The sequence below is a fragment of the Mesoplodon mirus genome, assembly GCF_964341445.2.
Source record: "Mesoplodon mirus genome assembly, chromosome: 10".
In the NCBI taxonomy this organism is placed as follows: Eukaryota; Metazoa; Chordata; class Mammalia; order Artiodactyla; family Ziphiidae; genus Mesoplodon; species Mesoplodon mirus.
The window spans coordinates 14,918,311-14,944,232 of NC_138986.1; the positions used below are offsets into that span (position 1 = coordinate 14,918,311).

The 25,922-nt window shown below is 43.6% G+C and overlaps 1 protein-coding gene across 2 annotated transcripts in view; it reads right to left on the minus strand.

Annotated features, from left to right (window-relative positions):
• Positions 1–1,460: 1,460 nt before the first annotated feature.
• The window catches only part of AKAP12 (A-kinase anchoring protein 12), a 102,502-nt gene continuing 78,040 nt past the window's right edge, over positions 1,461–25,922 (minus strand). For both annotated transcript variants that reach the window (XM_082633437.1, XM_082633438.1), the window contains 2 exons: positions 5,228–10,220; positions 1,461–4,210 (listed from right to left, as the gene is read on the minus strand). In XM_082633437.1, coding sequence (XP_082489563.1) covers positions 5,236–10,220 — 4,985 coding nt within the window. In that variant the 3' untranslated portion in view covers positions 1,461–4,210; positions 5,228–5,235. The remainder of the gene's footprint in view (positions 4,211–5,227; positions 10,221–25,922) is intronic.

A 25,922-nucleotide genomic window follows, 5' to 3' on the forward strand; every position in this document is an offset into this window, starting at 1 on the left:
GAAGCCCGCATACCGAGGGAAAAAAAAAAAAGAAAGAACCCTAATGGTATCCAGGTCTCAAGTCCTAGAGGCAACCGCACCTGCTTTTCCAGGAATCAGGTGAGCTCCTGAGGCTGACAGTGGTTAAGTAGGATCAAGCACAGTGTGGTTCTTTTTTTTTTTTTTGCGGTACGCGGGCCTCACTGTTGTGGCCTCTCCCATTGCGGAGCACAGGCTCCAGACGCGCAGGCTCAGCGACCATGGCTCACGGGCCCAGCCGCTCCGCGGCATGTGGGATCTTCCCGGACCGGGGCACGAACCCGTGTCCCCTGCATCGGTAGGCGGACTCTCAACCACTGCGCCACCAGGGAAGCCCCACAACATGGTTTTTAAATTGGCCTAATTTAAAGGATTGTCGTTGTACTCACAATTATACCAAGTTATTAGGGCTTATTAGAACAAACAAGAAAACGCACAGGGGTGAGTTAGAGCTAGGACTTAGCACTCAATATCCTGTTGTGGGAAAATAACACCTTGGGTCCTAATTTCATCATTTATGAAACGTTATTCTACCTCTGGTCTCCAAATATGAGTACTATCTATAAGAAAACTTCTCTTAAGTTACATGTAATACTTCTCTTGTATTAAAATTTTTCATGTCAACAAGAAATGGGAGAATATGAGAAGTCATGAGATTACCTCAGTCCTAAGTGTAGGATACTGTACAGATGGCCTGTTATATTTAAATATCAAAAAAAGGGGTTGATTTCTAAGCTGTGACAGCACTAAAAAAAAAAAAAAAAAAATCATGATTATCTTTATCTTCACCACCATGCCACCCCCAAGTCCTGGTCACCTTAGCTAAAACCTGTGCTATCACATAAGGGCTGGTGATCTATATCTCAACTTTCTTATTTATAAAATGAGAGCCAGGTCATTTTCCTAATTGTAAGAGATGGTAAGGAATTTGGTGGTGAGGAGAAAACTTGCATTTGCACAAAAAATTGTGCCAGGCTATCCAGCAGATTCATCTCCAGAATCACATTAGAAATGAAGTCATGTGACATTGGTCACGTTCAGGTGCCAACTTCTTCCTGGGAATCCTTGGACTGTGTCCATTTCCTTTCTTGCAGTTGGATGAGAGGTTTCTAACTCTGGTTCTGGTTACCGGTTGGGTTTTCCGAGTGTGGCTATCCAAAAACTACATGAAACTGTGTTCATTTTAGGAGTTGGAGGTGAGCCAGAGGTTTAATGAAAGTCTAATTAAAGTGGCCCTGACCCAAAAAGGTGAAGAATCACTGATAGAGACTTCTGTGCACTCACACAATCCCAGATACATTCCAAACTCCCACGAAGCTTTGTGGACAGTGTCTCAAAGGATGATTAAGTAGTTAAAAGTAGAAGTGAAATGTGTGATGAATCTCAAAACAGTTAAGAGCAATCAAAACTGAATTATGGTGAAATTATAGAAAGAAAATCCATGGCATTTAATTAGGTTGCATTTTATTTAGATAAATGAAAATTTGCCCCCCAAACAGAGCTAGGAATCAAATACTGTCTCAGATTAAAAAGGAAATGGCTAAGCTTGAAGCTTACACTGAAAAACTAAAATTTCCAGCCCTTCACTACCTGTAGTTCCAACCATCAAAGGAAAATACCAGAAAAAAGTATCTGTGTGACAGAGAGAGGCAACTCGGGTGTACCATTAGCAAAAGAACCTGAGGGGGAACATTTTATATTCTTCGATTACAAGAAATGGCGAGAATTTACAAGTCTTGCATTGCTTTCTATTGAACATGGCTCCATAGTAATGCCAAAAATAGCAAAGTTTAGGCACTTGCTCCAACTTCTGCAGTTTGCATTTGATTATTATGTACTTCACAAATTAACAGCAGCTTTAGAGTTATAATACAGAATTGTATTTCATGCTACTGTTAATAGCATTCCTCCTGTTAGTAAAACAATGATGCTTAATGGACATAGGTCCAGAGCTTGTACGGAAGTAATCCAGGGCACATCAAGAGCACAATCATGAAGCAACCACCACTGGAAAACCAATTGTGATGGCCAGAATGACCTGGCCACGTGTATTAAGACAAGACCAGATACAAAGGGGATAAAGTGGCAGGATGGAATTTAAACCCCCCAAAAATGATTACCACAAACTACACAAATCTTTAGTCTGTTCAAAATAGCACGAAGTTTCTTCCTGCCGTAGAAAGGAAGTTAGTTGATATTTAGAAGTGTAATGAACTCCTTAAAAACTGCTACCATCTCCAAATTTCAGTTGATCTTCAAAAATTGACACCAGCATTTGGATTTTTTTAAAGTATCAAGTTGGCAAAAGAAGTATCTTTAGATCAGAGGGTGTTTTTTTAATTTGGGGATTTTAAAGTTTAGTAATTAAGCACAAGTGGCTATTATATGTGTGAAAAACTCCCAAAAAGATACTAAATGTTTTCCAACTACAAAACCATATGCTGTTACCATGAGGGGGTCTTTCTAATATGGCCAATTTTTTATCGTAGTCAGGTTTGTTGGTTTATGAGAAACTACTTTCCAGTTTTGACAGCAAACTGTCTTTCTGCTAAAAGACTGTTCTAGTTTTGCTAGAATGTTATATGTCTAAATAATTTAATTGGCAGTTGAAATTTAAGTTCTCAAACTGGAGTACTGAGTTTGAGTACAATTTAAGAAGTGTGCACACCTGGCCAGTGCTACCCATGAAAAAGTGGGACTTCCTGGTAGATGGGGGACTGTTCTTTGTGTGGCTCTTGTCTGACAGAATCCTTTAGGTATTAGCGTGAATCAGAAATCATTTTGACACTTTAAAAATTTTTTCTAAGATCACCTGTTAGGTAAGGCATTTTTACCACTAAGCCTTCTTAAAATGTCTTTCTAGAGACATTTGTCATTAACAGATATTAAGAAAACTGACTTTTTCAGGAAGGCACCACCAGATGGTAGCATTGTTTCAGTACCGTCAATCTAAAAAGCTCCTGGTTTATTTCAGCGGATCCCTCTCTGCCTTTGACTTCCTCTGATCCCCAACTCAAACTGGTGTAAAGTGGTGACATCGTGTAGTGACTACATTAGAAACTTCTAGCTTCTCTGCTTTTAGAATGCAGTAAACATATGTCCCAGGCTTCGTATTATCTAATAAATCCAACAAATCTAAGTGAAGCAAATGTTTTATTGAAATCAGTTGTCAAATCACAATTTATCCAAATGATAATGCTACATTGTTCTTAAAAGAGTGGGCACAAATATGGCACAGACACAATCCAGCATCTATCAAAATACCATCTGTAAAGAACCTGACTTATTTCGTGCTGTGTGTGAATGTGGTCCACCACAGAAGGTAGACTCAAAACTAGTCGATTTTTTTCTTGATAACATGAAAAACATTTCACTACTTTGCCTCAAAATTAAGCACACTCATCTGTCCGTAACAACCGTATAACAATTAGCAGGGAAGACTTCAAATTAATCTGCTACTGAAAAAAAACTTCCTTCCAACCTTCACTGGGGGATAGAAAGAAAAATTTCCCAGTAACAATGGAACATTCTGTATGTTTCCCTCCAAAAAACACTTTCTATTTTTAGTGCACTGTGCATAATAGGAAAGTGACCAATTTCAGAGCGATACTAAACACTCTGAAAGGACCTAATCCTTAGTGAATTTTAAAACAAGAAGTGTAGCTTCTGATCAGGAATGTTATTTCTAGGAAGCTCTGTTTTCAAAGGTTGTAACTGAGGCAGACAGCTTCCTGAGACTTCACCGTGGTTGCATGCCCCGTCGTATATTGTGTGATACAGAAGGAATGCACTATACTGTAATTTCCTTAAACATTAAGAAAAAAATATACAATAGATACAGAAGGAGAATTACTTAAAACATACATATAAATACATAAAGAATGATACTCCAGTTTGAGAAGCAGAACTAGGTATTGCCAACTCCAGTTCCGGGCTAAGAATTAAGGACCTTGAATCAGAAACATCATATGGTACCAAGGGAAAATATCACGGTGGTCTTGAAAGGAAGAAATGTTATCTGGCTACAGCTCCCGATGAAGCCTCAGGATTGTCAGGGGTTCTCTAGAAATGAGAGCAGTTGATGTGTCTGTTCTTCCGTTCCCAAAGTTCTGTAAGATTGGTCTCATCAGCAGCATTCGTTTTCTTCTCCCACTCGTCTTCACATTCTGGTCTTGCAAATACACAACTGTAACTGTAGAAGGAAGCCAGAATCAAAAGTAAATAACATCTCCTTCACCTCCCTCATTTATTCAACAACAGAAGAGTTGTGAAAGTGAGTTGCAGCCAATGGGAACCCTAGTGAAAACCACAGTTTAACTCTGTAAGAAAGAAAGATGGTGAAGGCCCATAATACAGCATCCTTTGCTACCCGAACACCAGTAGGCAGGCTCTCACATGCACTGGAAATATTTTTAAATGCTTCTTACTACTGCTGGAAGAAATCCAATTTTTTCCCAGACAGCTACAAACTATAAATTTTAAGCACTACCTTATAAACCTACTTTGGACTTCTAGTTATTTTAAAAAATGCAACAAAGTAGCTGTGAGCACAACATATTTCTTATGTCTTTGAGCCAAACACACACACAGTCACACTGGGAGTAAAACGAAGTCATTACTTTCAGGACACCAGTAAGACTGAAGAGCATGTCAATGAGAAAAAGGAAACTAACCCTGGGGGCTTCCCTGGTGGTGCAGTGGTTAAGAATCCGCCTCCCAATGCAGGGGACACGGGTTCGAGCCCTGGTCTGGGAAGATCCCACATGCCATGGAGCAACTAAGCCCATGCACCACAACTACTGAGCCTGCGCTCTGGAGCCCGCGAGCCGCAACTACTGAGCCCGCATGCCGCAACTACTGAGCCCGCATGAAGCCCGCACACCTAGAGCCTGTGCTCCGCAACAAGAGAAGCCACTGCAGTGAGAAGCCCGCGCACCGCAACGAAAAGTAGCTCCGTTCGCCGCAACTAGGGAAATCCCACGCACAGCAACAAAGACCCAATGCAGCCAAGAATTAAATAAATAAATAAATAAATTTTTAAAAAGGGAAACTAACCTGGATCTCCTAGTCTGGTTGATGGTTATTTCCCCAGATGTAGGTTCCGCATAAAATCCTAATTATTTGAATTCCTGCTTCCCTCATAACAAATCTGCCATCAGATGACAGAAAAGAGGGCAAAATTACTTTCAAAGAAAAGGAAGTTACTTACGTGATGTTTTAGGATTCTGTGGGTTCGGGTTGTGCCGGTGCTCTCTCTTGGCCCTGTGTCTCCTCCTGTGTTTGTGTTTTGATCTCTTTTTCTGACTCGCTCTGCACTTTTTCTTCCTGAAATTCTACTTCCTGGCCATCTCCCTTCTCTTTCAGTTTGGGTCCAGTTGTATCTGGAGACTCTTTGGTTGAGCTTCCTGATGCCTCAGCATCTTCCGGGGCTGAGGTTTGGTTGCCGGGGTCATCAGCAGCATCACCTTTTTCATCTTCTCGGCATTCAAACGGTGACTTCTCTGTTCTTTCTCCAAACCTGGCACCACCATCGTCTTCTGGCACAGACTTTGCTTCAGGGGCTTCTCTCTTTTCCTTGGATGGGAAAGCTACCTCTTCAAGCTGCTGGCCATCTACCCGGGAACTTTCTACCCTGGTGGCCGCCATCTTCTCTAGAGCTTCATTCACATCTTCAGAAACATCTGGATGTGTGTGTTCCCCGGCACTTAGTGGGGACTCCTCTTTGGCTTCCATGGTTTGTGTTTCATCCAATGTGCAGGCCTGAAGTTTGCTTTCTTCTTTCTCGATTTTCTGCCCAGCTTCCTGGCTGTCGGCTTCCATCAGTTGAACCTGGGTCTGGAAAGCAGCGGCCGTTTCTTCTGTACTCCCCAACTGGTCAACAACTGTCTGAATTACGTTTTGTACAAGCTTGCAGCTCTCTGTCTCAAGTTTCAAAATCTCATTTTCAGCCTTTAAATCTTCCTCTCTTGTTTTGCTTACTCTGCCTTCCTGACAACCAACCTGCTCACCATCTCCATCTGACTCCCATTTCTGTGATGTGGTTTTATCTCCTTCCAGGTCAGTGCTAATGCCTTTTTCAGGCGTAACAGATACTATTACCGGTATTGATTTGGCCTGAGACTCAGTCCCTGTGGGCACCGCGTCTTCCCCCGGCTGAGCAGGAGAGCCTTCATCTTTTTCTGAGGACTTTCCTTCCGGTACTAAACGTGCCTCTGCCGATTCCAAAGTTTCCGCTGTTTCTAAAATCTTGATAGCTTCTCCTAAGACCTTCTCCCCCACTGCTGCAGCTGTTAGAGCTAATGATGCCTCAGAGCTTTGAATTTGAATTTCTGTGCATGCCTCTTCCTCGTGAACGGGCAGAGAACTTCCTTCAAAACTGATGACTTCCTTTTCACCGTCTATGATGGTTACATTCACTGCCTGAACCAGTTGCTTACTGAGCTCTTCACATGTGGTAACAGCTGGTTTGCACTCAAGTTTCTCTTCATTTACTTGAGTTGGCTCTAATTCCGTTTTGTCCCTTTCCACTTGAACTACCCTCTCTCTCTCCACTGGGGTTGGAAGAGACTTAGCAGGTCTCTGGAGTTCGAGATCATCATTCTTTTGAAACTCAGCTTTTTTCATAACTTCATCCTCAAGGGCAACTTCAGTTATCTTTTTCTCGGGTATTTCTGTGTCAGCAGACACCACAAGTCCTTCGACGGATGGCTCCTCTTTGGCTTCCTCATCAGCACATCGGCCAGCCTCTTGAATCACCTCAGTCTTTGAAAGGATGGGTACAGTTTCCACTGTTACCTCTTTATCTGTATGTTCTAGAACCTCTTCCATTTTTGAATGCTTTTCTTCCTGGGATTGAAAATTGGAAGGTTCTGGAGGCATCTCTTTCAGTTCAGGAAGTGCCTCACCTTCTGTGACCTGGTATTGGGTACCGGATGGAACCTCACCATCTTCATCGATTTCCAAGATCTTGGTCTGCTGGCTTACATTTGTAGCTTCAAAATCTGCTACTGGGGTGCTTCCATTGGTCTCACTGTCTGTGAGGGTTTCAGCTGAGTCAGGAGCAACAGCCTGTTCTGGAACAGTCTCTGGTTTTACCGCAGCCACGATTTCAGCTGGACAAGTGCCTGTAAGCTCCCTGGCCTCTGCACTCTCTGTGCCTGGAGGAATTTCTTCCAAGCTTTCCGGGGTGGCCTGTACAATCACCGTCCCCTGTGTCAAAGTCTCAGTTTTCGTTTCTTGTACATGTTCTTTGGATGCTCCATCCATTGCTTCCTTCTGATCGAGTGCGTGAGAATCCTCTTCTGCTTCTTCCACCTGCTCCAGTATTTTTGCTTGTCCTTTCTGGGTTGTCTGGATGGTGTCGTCTAGCCCTCTGGCGTCAGGCAGCTGTGATTCCTCTTTAACTTTTTCTGCAACGGCCTGCAGCACCTCTTGGATCCTCTTCGCTTGGTCTTCCATGTCAGGCACGCTGCCCTCCACCTCCTGAACCGGTGTTGCTTCCTCAGTGGTGTCTGGAAAGTCGGTTAACTGGGAAACAGCCGAAACCATGTCGGTGGTCTCTTCAGCACCAGAGGCTTCTGTGGCTTCTTCGGCACAGAATGCCTCTGTGGTTTCTGCGGCCGTCAGAGCTTCAGGGGTCAATTCCACCTTGCTGGAGACTGTGTCATCAGTGGCCTGCTGGCTCTCTGGCAGCGTTTTGGTATCGATGGGGGTTTCCTCTGCAACGACTTCTTTTTCAAACACCTCCCCAGATGGTGGCTTGTCTTCGTCTTCTGCTTGTTCAAGAGGTTCCGTCACCGAAGCAGAGATCCAGGAAGGTGCCCTTTCTTCAATGCTGGTAACGGCCCTTGTCCCGTCCATGACAGCCACAGTCACGGTGTGAACCAGACTCTTACTGAGCTCCTCCGACACGTCGACAGCCACCTTCTGCTCGGGGCCTTCCTCGTTCTTCAGAGCCTGCTGTGCTTCTGTTTTCTCCCTTTCCACCGCATCATACTCGGACAGAGGCACCACGGCTGGGACGTCCGAATCGTCCTCGTTGACCTCTGTTGGCCCCGTATCTTCCATCGCCGCTTGTTCTTGTTTCCCATCCAGCCTTTTCTTCCTTCGCCCAGGAATAAACTTCCTGATTGAAACCCAAGACTCTTCTTTCCCCAGCTCAGCATCTGAGGCTGAATATTCTAGGCCGGACCCAGCTACCAAGTCTTCACTCTTCTCTTCCAGTTTTGACTTTGGTTTTTTTCTCGAGGTGACTAATCTTTTAAATGACTCCCAGGTGGAGACCCCCTCCCCTTCGGAGGGGCTGCCGGCCTGCTCGGGTGAGGAACTTCCTGGGGGTTGGTCATGGTCTTGGGAGCCGGCAGGGAGCGCGTCTGGGCCCGGCTCCCTGTCTCTCCCTGCTTCCTCTGGTTTTTGGCTGTCGCCTCCCAGGGGTTTTGGTCCCCCTTCGTCGTCAGAAGAGGATGCTTTTCTTGCTCTTTTCTTGGATGACCCCACACAAATCAGAGCTTCCCAGGACACGGAGGTGTCAACCTTGCGCTTTGGCTCTTCCGGCTTCTGCTCCTCTCCGTTTCCTTTCCCCTCTTCCTGCATTTCAGAGGCGGCGCTCTCCGTGGAGGACAGGGTGGCGCTCTTGACCTTGTCCACTTCGTCCTCCTTGTCACTTTCAGAGAGCCTTCTCACGCGTTTCTTGGGCGTCACCATCTTTTTGAAAGATGCCCAGGGGGTAACACCTTCCCTCTTCTTCTCTCCGTCGGAAGCGGTCCCTTCCTCTGGCTCCCCGTCCTGCGGGGCCTCGGCCACGCCCTTCTCCAGGCACGTGATCTCCTCGGGCTCTTCGGGGGACGAAGCCGAGCTCTCGCCCTTGGGTTCGTCTGGGCTGTCGAGAGAATCCGCTGAGGCTGGATGCTGCTCCCCGGACTCCTCATCTCCTCCTCTTTTCCCTTTCTGTTTCTTTCCAGAGAGCTTTTTTAAGCCGCTGCTAGTGAACAGTTTCTTTAAAGGGCTTCCCTGCACCTTAGTTCTCTCCTGCGAGGACGGCACTTCCACCTCACCCGCGACGCCCTCAGGGGGCGTGGGAGGCCCCTTCGCGTCTGCGCAGAGCTCGGCCGGCTGGGCGTGGTCCCCGCTGGGCGCGCCCGCCTCTTCCTGCATCTTCAGCAGCGCCTCCGCCTCCGGGGGTTCGGCGTGCAGAAGGCCGGCGTCCGTTTCAAGCGATCGCTCAGGTGGCGAGGGCTCTACTGCTTCTTCTACCTTGGCTTTCTGCTCCTCCGTGCCCTTCTCTGCAGTGCTGACGTGGACCTCCGCGACAATCTCTACTTTTTCATCGAATACTTCTGTTGCTAATGGGGCGGGTTTCTCTTCGGGAGGTGCTTGCCCTTGGTCTTCGGGGGGCAGCTCCACTTTTTCATACTCAGCCGACAGCCTGGCATCCTGGGCGCCCTCGCGGGCCTCCTGTGAGGGCGGCTGCTCGGAGAGATCTTCCGTCTTCTCGTTTTCTTCTGTGTCTGCCTTTTCTGGCTCTTGTTCCTTTTTCTTCTCTGAAGCCTCCAGCTCATCCTCCCGAGGCTTCCTGAAACTGGTCTTTTTTCGCCAGCCGGCCCAACCTTGAGTGAAGAATTTTTTGAAGGGCGATGCGGTTTCGCTGGCCACTGGACTAGTCGGAGAATCTGGAGATCGGGCGGCTTCTTTCTCTTGTTTTTCTTCTCCTTCATCTTTGCCTTCCTCGGCTGGTGGACCGGACTCCGCCTGAAGGGAGACTTCTGGGCGGCTCAGCTCGTGTCTGGGTGTCTCTTCGGGCGTCTCTGTGGACTGTTTGAGTTCAGTGTCTGTGGGTGTCGCGTCTCCCGTCTCCTGGCTGGGCTCCCGGCCGTCACCAGCCCCGTCGGACCCCCCTGGCCCTCCGCCTTCATCCTTTTTGACGGTGAGAAGCTGCACAGTGTCAGACTTCTCTGTCTTATCCTTTTTCACAGAGAATTTGAAGCCGACAAACTTAAACACCTTCTTAAATCCTACGTCGTTAGCCTGGGGCTCAGCGGGTTGCATCAGCTCGTCTACACTGCTTTCTGAGGCAGGGATCTGTTCCATCATCTCAGGCATTTCCTCCTGCCCCTCCTTCGTGATGTCTTGAACCGCCGCTGAGTTAGCAGCCATGTCTTTGTCTGAGTCCCTTTCAGTCACATCTTCAGACTCTCTCTGTCCAACTATTAACAGAAAAAAAAAAAAAGGGAGAGTGGGGAAGAAAAAGGTTGAAAATGATTACAATTCAAGAAAATTAAATATTTTAAAAACACGGCCAATGAATACATTCTTTAACATCAGGCAGTTCCAAGATCAGGTAACGGTCTTACCAGTATCTGTAAATCTCAATAGATTAGGCAAAAAATTAGTTATAGGTAAGCGGCCACAACATCACTAAGGGTAGGTCAACCAGACGGCGTATGCAAAATGGAATCACACATCACACCTAGGATCTAGAATCCATCAAGCTTTAAAGATAACTTCCACTTTATAGGAAATATAGGGTTAGAGAAACTAAGCTAAATAAGTACCTAGACAAATCTAGAGGGGCATTCTATGTGATAACTACCTGGCCTCTTCAACAAGTCCTCAAAGGCGACCAGAGCTCCTTGGGGAAATTCTGGGCTAGGTCAGGGAAAGTACAAGGAACATTTTATTGTGACAAAAGGGGGTGCTCAAAAGCTTGAGGGGGGGGCATATCCAAAGGACACAGGAGCCAGCTTGAAAGGGCTCCTGCTGGCCAAACTTTGAAGCGTAAAAAAATAACAACAATGATAGGTTATAATACATTGAATAAAAATAGAATCTATGAACCAAGAGTGACACTACAAATACAACATTGTAAATCAACTATACTTCAATTAAAAAAGAGTGATACCAAAAAAGTAAGTGAGGAGTAGGGGATACTTCCTTATGAAAAAACACCAATCAATAAATTTAGATATAACTTGCACTTTGATCCGTAGAGCCATTTCTTTAGAATTTAGAATTCTACCACATCAAGATTCATATTTATTAAGGACGAGAGTTAAGAAAAACGGTTCTTTTATAGACAGTTGTCCAGGCTCTTCCTAGGCCGCAGCAAACAGCAGTTCAGCCTTGAAAATGCAGAGCATCACTGTCTCTAAACACGTATTTGTATCATTCATCAAACAATTAACTTAAAGGAAATAATATAAGTGGATTTTCGCTTGCAGTTAATTTGGAGAGGAGAAAGCCATGTTTTAATTCGCTTCAACTGTAGGGTCAACTGAACTGAACTGTTTCAGTTGCTTAGAAAAATAAAAATAATTTCTCATTATATAAAATAAATGCAACACTGTTTCATGGCCAATGAGGTTACTCTTTTGAATGTGGGCCTGACTGAAGGCATTTGGAACTAGTCATATCACTATTAAAAATCAGCTATTCAGAAACAAATTCTAAAAAGACAGGAATTAGGGGGAAAGTTTTTAATAGATGAGACTTGGAAGCAAAGCAAGGCAATTGACTGGCTGTAGCTTAAGCGGTTGCCTTATTTGGTAAAACCTAGTTGGCTGTTTATCAGTAGACTTAGAAAAACCACGTTTACTAACACCATTCTAATAACTCATTCAGTCAAGAATCAAGAGATGCTAAAACTTTTGGGTGAAAGGTTTCCAGCACACTTACAGTTTTAGAGTATCAACACACAGATTACTTCGTTTCAAAAGCAACAACTTCCTTTATAATGGAGAAACCTGCCAGGCACCACCTTAACCAAGCGATCAGAATTAACATCTCCAATAATGGGACAAAACTGTCATCATGCTTCGTGGTGTGAGGCACTGAGAAGGCCAATAAATCATCTACACAGTACTCCTGACAAAATGTTTAACAGAATTGAATCGTGTGGAAACAGTCAGACAACAGCCCACATGGAAGCCTGGCCTGAAATATAAATGTCTCAAAGGACAAAAATCAAACAAACACAAATGGATTGTCTGCAAGTAACTTTCAAATAGTTTAAGGGGAGAGAATGAGGGGGTACGGGTAGAGGAGAAAGAAAATGTGGTAAAATATCAGTGAATGGTGAATAAAGTCAAGTGTATATGGGTGTTTATTGTATTTTTCTTTAGGTTTGATTTTTTTTTGTTTTTTTTAACATCTTCATTGCAGTATAATTGCCTTACAATGGTGTGTTAGTTTCTGCTTTATAATTTAGGTTTGAATTTTAAAACTTGTTGGGGGTTAAAGAAGCAAGTCAATGTGATTTAATAAAGGGTGGGATTCGTTAGCCTGGTTTGCCTGGTTAGCCTGGTTAGCCTGGCTTTATAATTTAGGTTTGAATTTTAAAACTTGTTGGGGGTTAAAGAAGCAAGTCAATGTGATTTAATAAAGGGTGGGATTCTGTGCTAAATTTAAAAATTTAAGAAACATAACAACCAGAGACACCAGGCATGGTCCTGGGTTGGATATTTGTTAGGGCAAGCCAGCTTAATGACAGTTTTGGGTCTACTTGGGATACTCGATGTCAGATTAGAGGAGATGAATTCTTACCAAAATGAAAGGGTAGAAATTTTGACTGAAGAAAAGCAGGTTACCAAACAGTGTATGTACTATGACCTCATTTTGGTTTAAAAACTCTCTCTCTCTCTCCCTCTCTCTCTAGGCCCCAGCAAACAGCCGTTCAGCCTTGAAAATGCAGAGCATCACTGTCTCTGTCTCTCTCTCTCTCTCTCTCTCACACACACACACACACACACACACACACCCCTCACACACGACTTGCAGAGGATGGGAATGTGATATAGTTTAGTTTTGCTTATCTGAATTTTCTCATTTTCTATTTAGTATTGCTTTCTGTAATAAACAAAAAGGTCAATTAAAACTGATGCACAAAAAGGTCCCAATAATGTTGGAACAACATACTTAATGCCTACTGCACAAAATGAAGCTTAATAATTATAACCAGTTCCCATACCAGTGCTTAGAACGTGGCAATAAGTATTTGAAATACAGAACTACGTGGAAATACAGAAACCATATGCATATCCAAATCCATTAATTCCTTTAATTTATATCATCTTATTTCTCCAAGAAAATAATTTTATACTTTATGTGAAACATTACAAACCTATGTCTACAAATTTCCACTTTACTATTTATTGGGTTTCATTTTGAAAGTGAAGCCTAGAAAGTTCGCTGAAAAACTGTCCAAAGTACCACCCAAGTGAAGACCAGAGCCCGTGTGCAGAGCCGTTTGAACATGCCTTGTACTGTGCTAGAAATCAACCTAAAGTCCTTTTCCCCTTGCTTTTTCTTTTCTAACGTTACCAGATTTATGGATAATCACAGATAAAACCTGTGACCATCTGGGTCTCCTCTTCTGCAGAGAGGAAGGAAGGATACTGAGGAGGTGCTCTAACGCTACCCACGTACTTACAGGGCTGGGCAGGGCCTCGGCTTTGGTGACAGTGCGTAGTTGTCTCTGTAAGAGTTTTGAGAGTTTCAGCCAATTTTCATTTTTTTTCTAACTGATATCAGCATCTAAGGTAGCATTAAAAAAAAAAAATAATAAAACCGAACTGAACATTTTTTTTTTTTTTTTTGGCCTCGCCACAAGGCTTGCAGGATCTCAGTTCCCCGACCAGGGATTGAACCCAGGCCACGCCAGTGAACGCTCGGACTCCTAACCACTAGGCAACGAGGGAACTCCCCGAACTGAACATTTTTTTTTAAATTCATTAATTAATTTATTTATTTTTGGCTGCGTTGGGTCTTCGTTGCTGCCCGTGGGCTTTCTCTAGTTGCGGTGAGTGGGGGCTACTCTTCATTGCGGTACACGGGCTTCTCATTGCAGTGGCTTCTCTTGTTGTGGAGCACACGCTCTAGGAGCATGGGATTCAGTAGTTGTGGCACACGGGCTTCAGTGGTTGTGGCTTGCCGGCTCTAGAATGCAGGCTGAGTAGTTGTGGTGCACAGGCTTTAGTTGCTCCGCAGCATGTGGGCTCTTCCCGGATTAAGGCTCGAACCTATGTCTCCCTCACTGGCAGGCAGATTCTTAACCACTGCGCCAGCAGGGAAGGCCCCCAAACTGAACATTTTAGATAAAGAAGGTTTGAAGAAAAACCAACTTGATTACTTTCAAGTACGCTTCTTAAAGGGAACTTTTTCCTTTTCTTTTTAAAAAAATCAATTTGAGAACCAAACACTGAACTCTAGTTAATAACACGCATGCTGAAGTGTTTAGCGGTGAAGCATACTGATGCCTGCAGCTTACTTTGAAATGCATAAAAGAGAAGTAAGATGGACTCATGAACAGATACAAGGATGGATAGTTGAAGAGATATGTGAGAAGGCAAGTATGGTAAAACATTAATTATTCAATCTAGATAAATATACGTCTAATCACTTTTCTTTCAACTTTTCATATCTTAAAATTTTTCATAAATAAATAAATTTGGGGGGAAAAGCTCCCCAGGTGATAAAAAAAATCACTTTGAAATACACATTTGTGACCAACTTTAGACTTTATAAACAATAAAGGAGGACTTCCCTGGTGGTGCAGTGGTTAAGAATCTGCCTACCAATGCAGGGGACATGGGTTCGATCCCTGGTCCGGGAAGACCCCACATGCCGCGGAACAACTAAGCCCGTGCACCACAACTACTGAGCGTGCATGCCACAACTACTGAAACCTGCGCGGCTAGAGCCCGTGCTCTGCCACATGAAAAGCCACTGCAATGAGAAGCCCGCGCACTGCAAAGAAGAGTAGCCCCCGCTCGCCACAACAAGAGAAAGCCCGTGCCCAGAAACGAAGACCCAATGCAGCCAAAAATAAATTAATTTAAAAAAAAGACCCAACGCAGCCAAAACTAAATAAATTTATTTAAAAAAAATAATAAAGGAAAAATTACAACCCACATTAAATACTGAAGCAAATATCCCAAGAGAAAGAAAAATTCAGACACATGTGATAGGCTGTCCAGAGTATCCAACCCTGACATTCCTTTCCTTCTGGGAACACTCTCTCCCCATTATTTTTTTAAAAGTATGTATAATCTTCTGAAATAAGAATATGCTGTTTATTTATTTCTTGTAAAAATAAAATACAGTGTGTGTGAAAAAAATAGGCTGTAAGTTTCCATTTGTTCCTATTATAATCCAGTTTACACAGTTAAGTCTAAGGATTTCTTGAAGTTAAGTGCATTTTGATGAACTACTTTACAAATTTTCCCAATTATAAAATCATACTCATCAGAGAACTTCCTGCAAACACTTCTAATGCAACACAAGAAATGTGACCTTCTTTTTTTTAAAGATGGATGATATCATTGGAAAAACACTAGAGGAAAAAATCAAAGCCCAATAAATAATAAACTCTATTCTACTATAAATTTACTAGTAATGCACACATATAAAAATTAAATTTCCTGCCAGCAAGCAGGAGGTAAAAACACTCATTAACTAACCTCTCTAGAAACCATTAGAAAATGCAGAGACGTTTTGCTAACATAGTAGGAGAAAGTAGGTGTTATATACACACCATTTCCCCCATTTCCCCTCCATGCTCCTAAATCCGTGTTTCAATTTGAAACACCTTTTATAAAACTCTGGGATGACTGGAATGCTTACAGTCAAAACTCGGGAAACAAAGCTGAACAGCTGCTAACTGGTATTACAAAACAACTGTTGATGGTTCCTTATAGCTTAGCAATATTCAGATGTTCTCTTTAGAGTGTTATATGGCTGAACCCATTAAAAAAGAAAAGTATTTAAGATCACAGGAAAATTTAAAATCCTAACTGGTCAACTGGTCTGCAGTCTCTTTTTACCTAAGTAATCCTAGGAGCTACTATTGTCAGAACAATCTTCCAGACTGGGCAAGGCCCCCGCTGGCCCAGATGGCGCCTTTGTGCTTTGTGCACAAGGCTGGACAAACCCAACTCAGCCCTGATTTCCACTTGCCTTCTGTACCAGCTAGACCTGTACAGACCTTACAGAGAGGCCCTGTTTCCTAAAATACCCCTTTGATCACACCATGAAGCTAGCTGCCAAACATCCCTAAAGGCTCCAGGATCTAGGGGAGTGTCTTCTACACTACTAACCTGGCAGCCAAGGCTGTCTAAATTACATTCTAACATATAAGCCAACTTAAAAAAAATTTTTTTATCGGATATATGCATATGTATAACTGATTCACTTTGCTGTATACCTGAAACTAACACAACATTGTAAATCAACTATACTGCAATAAAAATAAGCCAACTTTGATCGCACACTTGCACTTTAGAGGTCTGTAACCTGCCTCAAACCACGTGCGACCACGTGGCTACCCACTCAGCTGGGAACCCGCAGGTAGTGAAACTTAGATCCTTTTTTTCCAGCCTTGTTTCCTATGACTGGGCCAGGCGCTCGGCGTGCTGCAGCCCAAGTAGCAAGGCCTGCTCCGTCCGGTTCTGCATCTCCCATTTTGCTCGCCTGCCTCTGGGCTCTCCGGGATGGGGGAGGGGGGGCGGCTTTCTGGTCTTGGCTAAATCCTTGTGATTTTTCGAGGCCTGTATCGTTTTCTACCTCGCCCGCCTGCCAGGCAAAGACTTTCCCAGGTGACCCCAGCCCGCACAATCTCTATCCCCATCCTCACCCCCCTCCTTCTCGGTCATTGTCTTCCCGGATGTGCCTCTTTCCGGCAAGAAGCAACGTGCAGCCTAGGGCCTCCCTTGCGCTGCGGTTCTGTTTTTCAGTCTCCGGGCGAGGTGCTGGCTCGGAGAGTGCAGGGTTCGGGCACATGCTCCGCGGGCCTCAGCGAACCCTGTGGAGCCCAGAGGGTGGCTCTGCAGCCCTGGGCATGGTGTCCTGTGGTGTCCCTCCCTAACACCCCCCCACCCCTGCGCGCTCCTGCGCCGGCAGCTTGATGAAAGCAAGGGAAAAGAGGAAGGATGGAAACCCACACACCCATCTAACTGACACTTCAGGGGGAGCTCCCGGCGATCTGGCCCGCCAGGCCCCGGGGCTAACCGCCGCTGGGGGGCGCGCGCTACTCACAGCAGAGGATACTCCACCAGGGCCTGGCGCGCGCCGCTGGCCGGCAGGGGCAATCCGACAGAGGCCCCGGAGGCCCCAGCCTTCCTCTGCCGGCTGCCCCATCGCTGCATGGAGACGCCCCTGGGAGAGTCGCGCACGTCAGAGAGGGCGCAGCCACCTCGTCTGCAAGGGAAAGCCAGGAGGCCCTGAGCATCACCCCCAGGGGCCCCTCTTCCAGGCGAAGCACACTAGATGCGGGAAACCAGCCAAACCTCCCTGGCCAAAGGCCGCCAAACCTCACTGCCGCAGCGTTCCTGTACCGCCTCTCTTACCCGCACAACATTCCATCGAGTAGTTGATCCAAAACCCGCAATGCCTATCAGTGGTCCAGGGCATGGCTGGCACCTGTGCCTGGGTGGGTTTGTTTGTAAGTACTTTAATTTCCTAAGTATTAGAATAAGAACTGGGTTCCCATTACGAAGCTATCATTTCCAATCATAGAGCCTTAGAGCTGGAAAGCAGAGGTCACCTGGTCCCCCCAGCTGGTTTACAGGGGAATAAACTGACTTCAAACATGGTTGTGGGAAATGCAAAACGGTATAGCCACTTGGGAAGACAGTGGGGCAGTTTCTTGCAAAACCAAACACACTCTTACCATCTGATCCAGCAATTATGCTCCTTGGTTTTTCCCTAAATATTCTTGGTATTTACTCATAACCACATTTGGTATGAGTTGAAAACATGTCCACACAAGAACCCACACATGGATGTTTATAGCAGCTTTACTCACAATTGCAAAAACTCGGAAGCAACCAAGATGTTCTTCATAGGTGAATGGATAAATAAACTATGGTATATCCAGGCAATAAAATATTATTCAGCACTAAAGACAAGCTAGCAAATCATAATGACATGGAGGAGCCTTAACAAGTGCATATTACTAAGTGAAAGAAGCCAAACTGAAAAGGCTACATACTGTACAACTGCAACTCCACGGCATTCTGGAAAAAGCAAAACTGTGGAGACAATAAAAAGATCAGTGTTACGGGGGTAGGGAGGTGGGAGGGGTGAACAGGCAGAGCTGAGAGGACGTTTTAGGACGGTGAAATACTCTGCATGATACTCTAGATACATGTCATTATACATTTGTTCAAACCCACAGAATGTGTACACCACCAAGAGTGAACCAATGTAAACGAACCCACACCAATGTAAACTATGGACTTTGAGTGATAATGATGTCAGTGTAGGCTCATGGATGGTAACAAGTGTACGGCTCTGGTGTGGGACGCTGACAGTGGGAGAGGCTATAGGGCATGTGTGGGGTTGGGGGGTATATAGGAACTGTGCTTTCCACTCTTCCTTGATGTGACCCTAAAACTGCTCTAAGAAATAAAGCCTATTTTTTACAAAATGGTAAACACAAAGTTTGTCTTTTTAAAAGAAAAATAAACTCCATGTACTCTCAAAGCATTAAAATTCTTTTTTTTTTTAAAAGATGATTACATTCATTTATTTTTTATTTTTTTGGCTGTGTTGGGTCTTCGTTTCTGTGCGAGGGCTTTCTCTAGTTGCAGCAAGCGGGGGCCACTCTTCATAGCGGTGCGTGGGCCTCTCTCTATCGCAGCCTCTCTAGTTGCGGAGCACAAGCTCCAGACGAGCTCCAGTAGTGTGGCTCACGGGCCTAATTGCTCCACGGCATGTGGGATCTTCCCAGACCAGGGCTCGAACCCGTGTCCCCTGCCTTGGCAGGCAGATTCTCAACCACTGCGCCACCAGGGAAGCCCTAAAATTCTTATTCTCCAAACATTGTAACTTTACAATTTGTAAATGCCACTTACGACAAGAAAAATTATTTAAACATGTCAACACCTACACTTAAGAGAAAAATTGCTGTATGTCTGATGTGGACAGCAATTCAAATTCTATTTCAGTGTAAAAAACGGTTTTCTCATGGTTACTGTCATGCTTTAAAAAAAGAAAGAACATATATATCCTACGTGCCCACTCAAAGATAATGATTCAAAAGATCACCTGAGTACACCTGTAACTTATATTGTACATCAACTCTACTTCAATAAAAAAATTTTTTTAAATGTTGTAACATCACCTGACCATCATTTTGTCACTTTGTCAAGGTAAAGACTGGATAAAAGCAAGAATCAATGGGTGCTGGACTTCCCTGGTGGTGCAGTGGTTAAGAATCCGCCTACCAATGCAGGGGACACGGGTTCGATCCCTGGTCCGGGAAGATCCCACATGCCACGGAGCAACTAAGCCCGTGCGCCACAACTACTGAGCCCACGTGCCACAACTCCTGAAGCCCACGAGCCCTAGAGCCTTGCTCTGCAACAAGAGAAGCCACTGCACTGCAACAAAGAGTAGCCCCAGCTCGCCGCAACTAGGGAAGGTCCACATGCACCCACGAAGACCCAACTCAGCCGTAAATAAATAAATAAACAACAAAGAATCAATGGGTGCTAAATGGGGGAGGGGGGAGTTGGGCTGGATATTTACATGCCTAATAGTCGAAAGGGTGGTAAAATCGGACAACAGCTCAACATCAACCTATGAGGGACAGGTGGACATTGTGTACAATACCTTGAGAAGGAAACAATGTCATCTGCGGCTAAGAATGCACAACCTAAATTCAATTAGGAGAAAACAAACACAAAATAAGGAGTGTGGTAGAAATGGGAAGAGAACTATATGCTCTGAACATGACAATATCTAAAAGACAAAGGTTATACAGATGTTCCAGATTAAAAGAGGCTAAACAGATTATGATGTAATACCTGACCTGAGGATGGATCTTGCAATGCAAGGGGAGAATGCTAAAAAGGACCTTATTAGATAACTGACAAGATTGAAAAAGGAATGGTAGATTATAAAATAAGTATTGTGATCATGTAAATATCTGACATTGATAATGGTACTATGATTACGAAAAGAAATATCTCTATTCTTAGGAAATACACACTGAAGCATCTAAGAGTGAAGGACCATGATGTACATAACCTTTCCTCAGATGATTCAGAAAGCTCCACATCTCATGCCTACATAAGACATAACAGGAACCTGTATGTTGGTTTTTTATTTTGTTTTGTTTTCCAACATAGAGCGAGAGAGTAAATAATGAAGCAAATGAGGCAAATGTTAAGAAATGAATCTAGGTGAAGAGTACATGATGTGCCCTGTACCATTTTTATTTTTGCTACTTCCTCTAAGTTTGAAGTTATTGTTTTAGACAATCAATCAGAAGAATGAACAAGTGCAGATGACTATGAAAATATAGAGAACAACAAAAATGGAGAGGGTAATGATTCACCCTACCTGATTTTAGTGGCTCTTTGCCTCACATTATATACCATAAAACAAATTTTTATCAATGAATTAAATAACAGGAAAACTCTTCCCCTACCCCTCAAAGAAGAGACAGAATTCAGGTAGAAAGGAAGAAGATGAAAGACCAGAAGTGCTAGAGACAGACTGGGGTTTACATTTCAGCTGCACCACCTACCAGCACTGGGCCCTTGGGCACATCTCTTGAAGTCTCAGTTCTTAGTGCCCTCACCTATAACATAGGTCCCCTCCACTACTAGCAAAGGCTAGTTAGGAGGGTAAAACAGCAGCAGGCAGTCTAGAATAAAAATAAAACAAAAGCCATTAGAAAGGCTTTTTTTTTTTTTTGCTTCACTGTTTTCCTCAGAACAGAAATACTTCCTTTTAATTACATTTTACCAATTCCAACGGTGATCTATATGAATTGTAGAAGATTGAAAAATACAGAAAATTGGGAATAACATCCATAAAGACTATGTCCAGTGATAACGGCTATTAATATCTGTACTTTCTTCTGGATAAATTATCTAATAGTCTTCAAAACTATGACATACTGGTTGCATAATTTCGTTTTATGTCCCCTTGTTTTTAGACAATTTATGTTGGTCCAATGTTTCATTATCACACTCACATGTATAAAGTCACTGTCCAAACCCGGGAAGGAGTGTTTGAACAGAAGAGGGCAGTCTTGAGCAGCCTTCAGCTCTCCAGACCTGGCAGCCTTGAGACACCACAAGACGCTGCAGAAACCCATCAATACATAAAGTTTAGGTGCTCTTTCAAGTTCTGTAAAGTCATATCGCACCTGTTTTTATCTCTTCGACTCCCAGCATAAACACTTCAAGGGGGAACATGGGCATCTGAGTTAGCTCCCTATCTGCTCTCTTCTTTATTTGCACCCAGATCTAGATCCTTTTCCCCGATTTTGGACCAAGTTAAGGTCACACGTAGATGAGCCCTTTCTGTCTGGAACTCCCTTCCTCCCCTTACCCTGCTTTCCCAGCCCAACTGTACACAGTACAGCAAAATCACCCCACATTTCCCAGGTTCCGGCTGAAGGCAGAGACTCCCAGACCATCATCCCTCCCACCCACGTTCCAGTTTGTGGTTAGCAGAAAGCTCTTTAAAGGTGTTTCTATGAGCTGTCTGCATGCAGATTCTAGGTGAGTTCAAAGATCTTAGCTTGGGGCTTTCCTGGTGGCGCAGTGGTTGAGAGTCCGCCTGCCGATGCAGGGGACGAGGATTCGTGCACCGGTCTGGGAAGACCCCACATGCCGCGGAGCGGCTGGGCCCGTGAGCCATGGCCGCTGAGCCTGAGCGTCCGGAGCCTGTGCTCCTCAACGGGAGAGGCCACAACAGTGAGAGGCCTGCGTACCGCAAAAAAAAAAAAAAAAAAGATCTTAGCTTGGTGAGCAAACAAGGAGGCTGTTAAATGCATAAAAGAACAGCTAAATATCAGTGTAAAAATGTAACAATACAGCTTATAATCCATGAGATTATAATCAACTTACCAAAAAAAAAAAAAAGAAAAAAGAACAGCCAAAAAATGTGGGGTGGCAGGGAGGAGCAGACCACACCAGCAGGTTCAGCTGTTGGGAGTGGAAGAAGCAGGTGAGTGACAGGAAGCAGATAATAATGGTGGAGACGGCTTTCAGGGAAGATAGTCCAGTGTTCACCTGTTTGGACTTAGCATAGCAGAACCTACTCACAACCACACTTACAAGCACTTCATTAATACATTTACTTTTAATGACTTCAAAACCTCCTCTGCTGTACTCTGACACATCAGCTCCCTATGGAATTGCTGTCTGCCTTAGATTTGTCCAATTGGATAGGAAGAGGAAAATCAAAAAGCTTGATCATCTAAGCATCACTGATTTGGGGATGTACTTTCTTGGCATCCAAAAAGCCCTTCCACAAAATAACTGGTTTAGGGTGGGCCTTTCTCATACAATGTATAATTATCCCTCATGCGGGGTCTTTGAATTATCCAGCCATTTTGCAGAACGCTGCTATTCATCCTGCAAGTTTCTCAAATACCCATAAAGTCCAAACACAGTGCTCCCATACTCAGTGATGCTGCGGTTTACCTAGAAACTCCACATTCTCCCCAGGCATCCAAGATGGCCAAAAGGTTGGGAAAGGGAGTCGGTCAATGTGTCAACTGGGAAAGCTCTAGGGGATGGAACCAGCAAATGCTTCATCTTCATGCAGTCCTGCTCGTCACTGGTCCTCTCCCTGCCCCACAGACACTTCAAAGGGCGAGAAAATACTACAGTTCTTGCAAGGATCCCCACACTCATCTGCAGCACCCTAAACGTAGTCTCACCTGGACAAGTGATTTGTGTCAACATGGTTTTCCACTAAAACCGTTAGTGGCATCAACATCGTAAGTCTTGCTTCGTAAATAAACATCAACATAGAAACCAAATATTTCTAGTCCCTTTTTCTGGGAGGAGATTCTAGTCATATGCCTTTGTGAGTGAGTGTTACTATGTTGGAAACATTACTTGGAAAAGAAAAAGATGATTTAAAAATGACATAGGAAGTGCTTTCACTCACTTAATTTTCTGCATATGCCCCAGAAGGAGCCTCTTTAGCGTGGACATACAGCTTTATAGATGCAGAAAAGATAAAGGCGAGTGACGGGTGAAGCGATGGTGCAGCTTCTGAAGTTTTATCAAAGACTTTGAATAAGCTTTCTGTTTGTCTTTCTGTTTTTCTAAGACAAATGAAAGGTCTCCTTTTCTTCTCTTTTTTTAGCCACACTATGCCGCTTGTGGGATCTTAGTTCCCCAAACAGGGATCGAACCCTGGCCCCCCGGCAGTGGAAATGCGGAGTCTTAACCACTGGACTGCCAGGGAAGTCCCGAAAGGTCTCCTTAAAGAAAAAAGTATGGAAAGTGAAACGAAGAAGAAAAATGACAGCTGGTAGTACATACTTTCTGCCCCTATATTTTTACTTTTAAAAGTATAAACTATCCTCAGGTACTACGTAATAGGAAAACTTATAGCATATCTGTAATAGTAATAACCTATGAGTTGTTTAATATTTTGAACAGCTTAACAAGCCCTTCCGAGGCTAAAAAAACCTACAGAACATTAATGAAGTCAAATAAATGTGAAAATATACGAATAGTTATATCTTCAGTAATGTTGAAAGAAACCAAAACTTGAAAGCATTTCGTGGACAGAAATTCCACTTTGGAAGAGAATTGTCAAAGCTTTTCCTTTTTCAGTGTTATCGTCTACTAAACTACGCTTATCTGCAGATAAATGTCCAGTCAATCCCAATTTATAAAATCAAGCACAAGAGATCTATGAGTATGGGCAAATATACATTTTCCCTGTGAACAATTTCATAATCCGCCACCTCCCAAGTCCCAAAGGGTCCATGATCACAAGAGGTTAAAGGTCCTGTACTGAACCCTGCTTCCCATGCAGACACCCTGCTCCCAAGCTCCACAAAATGCAACAACCATTTGTGGGTCCAAAAGCTGCAAGATCAGCATTCTTTTCTCACCCTTCCAAATACTCAGCGATTAAGAAATAAAAGTATGACTTGTTTTCTTTTACTTTAGAGGTTTAAAAGAAAAAAAAACTTTTAAGGAATATGTCATATTATAGATTACAAAATGTTAATGTTTTTATCCAAACTTAGATATATTTGTCGGATAAAGAGTGCAATATTGTAAACAGCTATAACATTGATTTTTTTTTTCCGTTTAGTATAACCCATGCTCTCCGTTCCCCACGCAAATTGGGGCTGCTTGCTGTGACATCTGGAACTGGTTAACTTTCCCCCGTGATTTGCAGCATTGCCCTGAAATTTTTCCAGGAATTCTCCACATTCTAAATCCATCTCTATATCTTACACACCCAACCAACTATTCTCATTCTAATGCTGATCAACCACGAAACCTCCAAGGGGAGATGTGTAACTGGGGTTGAAACTCAGAGAAGCAAAACCCCACACAGGAGCATACAGGTGATGCTCATCATTGGCCCTGGCCTTGATAGTGATGTCCCGTGGTCCCTTATACACCTGGGCAGGCATGTAAAAATGTGGGCACCACGAAATCAGTATCAGCATCCATTACACAACGAGAAAGAGGTCCTTTACAAGCTACTCTACAGCTGTGCTTTTAGTAGCTGTGGAACACCAAGAGAAGCTTAGTTTTCATGTTATAAAGGGGGTTAAAAAACCACTTCTTGCAGGATTTTTGTGGGAAATCATGATAATGCCCACCTCAGAGTGGGCACTCGGTACACGGCAGTTACTGGGCCAGAGTTGTGAGGGTATTAATTTCAGGTTTCACAAATCCCTTGATAACTAGTCTGCCTGCACGGCAGAGAGAAGCAGCCATGTGGGGGGGATTTTTTTAATCTTGTAAAGTGATTTGCATAAAGAAGTGCATTATCAATCATCTAGAACTTTTGTGAATATTGGAGGATTCTTTCTTCCCAGTTTACTTTAGAGATAAAGAATACTGTTGCACTAATTCCTCATAATAACTCTATATTTTGTCTCAATACTGTGTGTGAGTTAGGGAAAACAGGAAAGATATTTTCCTAATTCAAAAAGGTGGTGTTTTTTTGCTGGCATGCCACTGATACATGGGTGGGGAGGGGATACCTCTTTCATCATCGTGTCCAATTACTTACTTTCTAGTTTTTAAACTAAGCTACTGCTAACATGATGTGAGGGGAAGACTTCAGGAAAGGCAACAGAATGTGATGTGAATAATAAATCATCTCCTACTTGAAGGTCTGCTGTATTCACTCCAGGGGGTTGTGCGCACAGGGTCTGAGGAGGGCAGAATAAAGGTCAGTATTAGGTGACAGCTTTCCCCTGCTTTACAAAATGAAAACTCATTCCTAAGCAGTTCTACAAAAATGTCATCAATCCTGCTCCCTTCCTATTAATTGTGAAACTGAAACACATTCTCACATAAGGCAGTCCTACTAAAGCAGCCGAGAATAACTTTCTACTATATTATTTATTTATTTATTTTAAAAATATTTTTATTTATTTATTTAGGCTACTCTGGATCTTAGTTGCTGCATGCGGGATCTTTAGTTGTGGCATGCAGGCTCTTAGTTGCAGCATGGGGGGATCTAGTTCCCCGACCAGGGATGGAACCCAGGCCCCCTGCATTGGCAGGGATGGAACCCAGACCCCCTGCATTGGCAGCACGGGGTCTTAACCACTGAACTGTCAGGAAGTCCCTCCCCTACATTATTTAAATGAGCAATCCCAGAGTTACAAAAAAACCTTTGCTATTCAATTAATCCTGAATGCCAATTTCAAAAGCCTTCATTGCTTTTCAAGATTCTGACCAGTTATTTAAAGACTATTGATTGTAAATCTTCCTCATCAGAATAACTTGCAGAGGAAAAAAAAAAGATGGTTGAAACTCCTTTTTAATTTTTACTTCTTCCATTATGAAATGTTTATTTGCTGTAAACTTTTTGGAGTTTAAGATTTTCTGCACACTTTCTTTTTACCAGGAAAAAACACAATATTTTGCCACATCCTTCATATCAACATTGTAATA